General features: G+C 51.0%; 1 protein-coding gene across 1 annotated transcript; it reads right to left on the bottom strand.

Annotated features, from left to right (window-relative positions):
* Positions 1 to 1,186: 1,186 nt before the first annotated feature.
* Positions 1,187 to 3,598, bottom strand: LOC125520591. The gene is made up of 5 exons (XM_048685545.1): positions 3,425 to 3,598; positions 2,967 to 3,338; positions 2,589 to 2,762; positions 1,959 to 2,012; positions 1,187 to 1,854 (listed from the first exon to the last, which is right to left on the bottom strand). The coding sequence occupies exons 1-5, from the start codon at positions 3,596 to 3,598 to the stop codon at positions 1,309 to 1,311; spliced, it is 1,320 nt and encodes a 439-aa protein (XP_048541502.1). The 3' UTR covers positions 1,187 to 1,308.
* Positions 3,599 to 5,590: the final 1,992 nt, after the last annotated feature.

Consider the following 5,590-nt stretch of genomic DNA (forward strand, 5'->3'; position numbering starts at 1 on the left):
TTGGATCATCTCCATCCGAGGTCATATGCAGCCTTGAGAGCTAATATACATGCGCCTGATTTCAGACATTATGTAATACATGTCTGGTACATGGTGTCGGTTATTCGGCCACCAAGATCGCTTCGAAAAAACTTTCAACATGAGAAGTCTTCAGCCCGTCGAACTGAACAACTTTTTTTTACTTTGGATCATATCCAAGGTCGTATGCGGCCCATGGGTCCCCAAAGCTGAATTGGACAACGGCACTAATGATACGCTAACATCAGTAATTACCCTAGTGTTGACAAAATTGTTGTTGAATGCACGAATAACAAAAACGTAAGATCAGTATTAACTTATTTATACTATTTTTTTACTTATTTTTCATATATAGTTCTACCAACATATAATTTGAAATAAAACATTTTTCTCTATATTTATCATAATTAATCGCATTATTATTTCAAGACTTATTAAAAAAACCCACCTTAAATTTGAACAATGTCGAAAAGAGAGTAGTCATAATCTAAATTACAATGATCGTTTGTAAATTAGACTGAATCTTCTTATACTAATCAAATGGTTAAAACCGTATGTCAGGGACACATGTTTGAATCCCATAAGTAAGCCCAAGCGCTCGGTTTTTTCGGGTTTGCTCGGCCCGATCTTCTCGGTCTTCCAAAAATTATTTTGGCCTTCACGACTCGCCACTGTTTGATCTTCAGTCTTTATATGATCGTGTTCGGTCCCGACCAAATTTCATGGTACAACTCAGATTCATGTATATTACAGTAGTGATGCATGCAAGCCGAATTTAGACAACAGATATGTGTAATAGGTGTATGCAACCAAAAGTCGGATGTTCAGGCAACATGTGTATATCGTGTATTCAATCAGAATTATATTGTGCCATAAACATCTGGAGAAGACCGGGGATTGTGCTAATTATGCCACAAACAGACAAAGAATTGCACGAATACGATCCATCTCGGTTATTCGCTCATCCAGGGAAGAAGACTAATCCAACCGAAATTAGTTTGGTCTTCCAGTTTTGATAAACAATTTTAGTTTGGTCTTTATGGATTCGGAGTTTGGTCTTTGGTTTTTATACCTCAAGAAGGAACTTCCTTCTTCAAAATTAGGCTCGAGCTGCAATTCCGATTGTTGTTCTGTGCGAGTACAACTAACGCTAGAATTAGACAAGACGTTGCTGATCACGACCGAGCGATCAAGTCCCCCAAAAGCGAGGCAAAATGTACATGAGCATGCATGCATGCATGCATATGCGTGTCGTTGTTGATTGTTGTACACCTCGGCTAACGCTAGTTGCTAGGGGCAGGCCGGGTTGTGTCCCGGGCCACCGTAGTAGAAGTGCGTGCCCCATCCGTCCCGCTCGTCGTAGGCCTTTTTTATGTCGTAGCAGCCGCCGTCCTCGGCCAGGGTCTGGACGGCGTCGAGCGACACGGGGGCGAGGCTGTTCCCGGCGTCGACCGTCTCGAGGTTGCGGAAGTAGCTGGCGCGGCCGAACCCCTCGGCGGCGAACCTGCCGGAGCCCATCTGCGTGGCGGTGTGCGCGCCCCCCGGGCTGGTGTTGACCACCTCGCCGCCCCACTCGACCATGCTGGCGTGGCCGGAGAGGTGCGTGAAGAGCTCGGCGGGCCAGTAGCCGACGAGCTGCGAGGCGCCGGCGTCGCCGTAGCTGAGCCACCAGTTGCCGAGCTTGGGGTCCTTCCAGATGAGGAGCGTCATGTCGTACTGCTCGCCGGCGAGGGAGGAGACCGGGGAGATGGCGGCGCCGATGGCCACGCGGGAGCTGGTCTGCACGAAGCCCGGGCACAGCGCGTTGTAGCAGCCCGTCGCCTCGTACGCGTCGCTCTGTCAGTCAGTCAGAGCAACATGCACGCAGCTGTCAGTTGCTAATTTTTTATGATCAGTAGAAGGATTAGTGGGAAGGAAGAATCGTTTGAGATTTGACTCACCGTCCAGTACGTGAAGAGCCTTGGCCTGCTGTCACCGTACAGCTCAGGGCTGACCTGACTAGAAAGAAACGTAAACTGTAAGCTTTCATGCAGGTCGATTAAGCAGCACATGCGCATGCATGCACGCAGTGCATATCATGCATGTTGCTGGAGTAGATCCAAAGTTAGCGCTGAGCTGAGTGTGTCGATTACCACAACCCATTATCATTTTTGGAGCGATTTTGTCTTGCACTGCAGCCAAGTGTACAGTCCAATTATATATATTTCTCCTTTTTCTGCGGGAATTACATACATATATTTCCCACATGCATGGATTCTTCGATAGCAGTACTATATCAAGTTGGGGTACTTCTCCATATGAATGGGTTGACCTCAAATGAAGAGCAGAGGTTAAACTATAGCGGCCGTGGTACACAACGGAATCGATCTATCGAGTCGAGATGTGCACGCATTGATGGCGCCATGTGCCCGCGCTGCAGATCTCAATGATTTTTTTACCGTGCATGCAACTACAGTTACATGGATGCAGATGCAATAAGTTACTACGTACAAGGGTTAATGAACAAGTCAAGTGAGACGGATCATCGGTAAGAATCTGAGATGGAAATGGGATGGAAGAGCGGGAGTGACCTGCCAGCCGGCCTCGATGCTGTTGAGGTCGGAGCCGTTGAAGGAGCCGGAGAGCAGCCAGAGCTGCGAGAGGCTGAAGCCGTTGGGCTCCTGGATGGCCGGATCCCAGACGTTGATGGTCGCCTTGGCGCCGTAGACCTCCTGCTGCCCCACCGCCGTGTACGCGATCGCGTGCTGCACACCCGATCCGACTCACGCAAATTAATGGCAACGGACCAGTACTAGTTGCAGCAGCTAGCGGCATGGATGGATGAAAGCCATGCATCATTCACCACCCAGGGCAGCCGCTACTTATTGCGCGCCACCCACCCCGGCTAGAGCTAGCCCGCATCATTCATGCCGAGCAAGGTCGTAATTGATGGAGAAGAAATGACGAACCTCGTGGCCGTTGCCGGTGACGACGTCGGGGGCGTTGGCGGCGCGGGGCGCGCGGTCGCGGCGGTGCCGCTTGCGGCCGAAGCGGAAGAGCGACTGCCCGCCGCGCAGCACGTCCTCCGCGGTGGTCCGCCGCACGGGCACCGTGCCTTTCGGGCAGTGGCCCGCGTGGTGCCACGTCTGCCACGCCGCCCTGGCCCTGCTGGTGGCGTTGCCCGACGCCGCCGCGCTAGCACGGAAGGTGGCGGTGGCGGTGGCGGAGGCGGGCATGGGGCGCGGCGGCGCGCTCTGGATCCTGTGGTTCCTGAGGAGCGGGTGGTCCATCGCGTGCTGCTTGTGCCGGGGCACGCAGTCGATGGTGTCGCCGTCCATGCTCTGCTCCCATCACCAGTTCACCACATACATATTATGGAAAGTTGTGATAGGAGATGGGACTGTGTGGGAGGGAAGTGATGGAGTACCTGTATGGTGCGGAGTGCCGGCTTGTTGGCGCGGTCCAGATGCTGCTGGATCCGTGCCATCTTGGGCGACGACGGTAGAGCCGCACAGGTGCAGTCGAGGAGGAGGGGGAGGAGGAGGAGGGAGACAAGGAGGTGAAGATGATGAGGCTGGCCATGCCGCCTCCTCTTCTTCATGGCCGTGTGCGTCATGCATGAATGTACGCACCGGGCGCGTAAATGGGGAGCAGGGGATGGGGGAGGAAGGTGTGGACTAGAAGAAGATGTGGGAGTGGGAGCATGTCACTCACTCACGTACCTTTCCTTGGATCCGAGCCATGGTGATGATGAGCGCTCAGCAAGTGCAAGTGGGTGGAGCTGCTGCGGAATAAATTGGTTTGGAGGACTGCATTTGATGTTGACCACCTACCCTGCTGCGCACGAGTTTAATATCCCTGGCTGAGCCGGCGCCTCGGCTCGGCAGGACACCACCGTCAGTGACCTCTCTCTTCTGTACTACCTACACGCAACGCCCACCCCGCAAGTATTTGAACCTCGGGCCATCCTGCCTCGAACGTTACTTTGTGATGAGATGCACTGCCGTTGTTTTTAAATGAAGGCTTAGAAAGAGCCTGATTTTGAATTAACAAAGTCATCAACAGGTCAGAATTACATGACAACAACTTAACGAAAAGCAAAAGTAAAGATACAAAGTGCTCAATACTCCCTCATTTCCGGTTTATAGGGCTTATCTCAAAATTTTAGTTTTTCCATTTTATAAGGCTCAATTTGGTTGTTCCCCATCACATGTTCAGACTTCAAGGTGCATTAAATCATTGCATGTAAGTATTAAGAGAAAACTGACCAATGCATGCACTTTATGCATGCATGCATTGCAATTAATACATTCGTAAACATAATTTTTTAAGGAAAACAAGAGCATTAATTGGGTGCTTTTGCAAACTACAAAAAATATTCCACCACTCATCATCTATCTTGGTTGGTGAGATTTTTGAATTGAGCCTTATAAACCGGAAAGGAGGGAGTAGAACAACTCAAAGGTAACGTGCTGCGGTCGAGAGCACACAACCCGTTGCCAACGATGCGCTACGCCAACACCAGCTACCTTACTAAGGCTACGTGAGGAGGGCACCACCATTCTTGTATTATGCTGCCGACTACCACCAAAGGACCAGTATCAGAGCAAAAAATAATCTGACTCCGCCGCCACAAAGGTCCACTACCGTTTCATCCAGGCTCGACGGGTGCCGCACCGACGGCCGGCGGAATGGTTCTCCCTAGAACCCACATCTAAGTGCCAAGTTACCAAAGGAGAGACAACAGGAGCAGACCCGCATGAAACGAAAAACCGAGCACCCAAGCAACATCGCCTGTAGTGGCAAGGTAGAATGTCAGACAGGAGTTATCGAACGAAGGTGATGAAACCACGGAGAAAGCCAAGAGGGGGCAGCACCATGCGTTGGGTGAGGATAGGAATCACTGAAGCCCAAGGCATACTACCGGCACTGTGGAAGGGACCCCGATCGCCTTGCACCAGCTGATGAAGCTATGTACCTAGGGTAGGGTCATAGGCCTGACCTAGACGCCCTCCCCAAGGACATCACCCTAAAGCCAGAAGCATTCAAAGGGTACCATCATCCACTCGACCAGAGACATTCCACTCGAAAGAATCAATGTCACTCAACCGTCAAGAAATCACTCGATAAACAGAAGATCTAAAGTCACTCCACACAGCAACGGTCGGGTGTTTACTCATAGACTTAACTATCATTTATAGCACTTTAATACAAGCGTTACCTGTAACGCTCCTTCTTTATGTACATTGAACCCCGCGTAATGGAGGGGAGCTGGGGTCCTGTGGCACTCTATATAAGCCACCCCCTCCTCCGGGACAGGGGTTCGCATCTATTGTAAACTCACACACACACATACAATCCAGTCGACCGCCTCCGGGCACCGAGACGTAGTGTTGTTACTTCCTCCGCGAAGGGCCTGAACTCGTAAACTCGTGTGTACAACTACTCCATAGCTAGGATCTTGCCTCCTCATACCTACCCCCCATTCTACTGTCAGTCTTAAATCCACGACAGTTGGCGCCCACCGTGGGGCAGGTGTCTTAGCAGTTTGTTGGAGAAGTTGCGATTCTTCCGATTCCTGTCATCATGGTTT

The sequence above is a fragment of the Triticum urartu genome, chromosome 7, assembly GCF_003073215.2.
Source record: "Triticum urartu cultivar G1812 chromosome 7, Tu2.1, whole genome shotgun sequence".
Taxonomy (NCBI): Eukaryota; Viridiplantae; Streptophyta; class Magnoliopsida; order Poales; family Poaceae; genus Triticum; species Triticum urartu.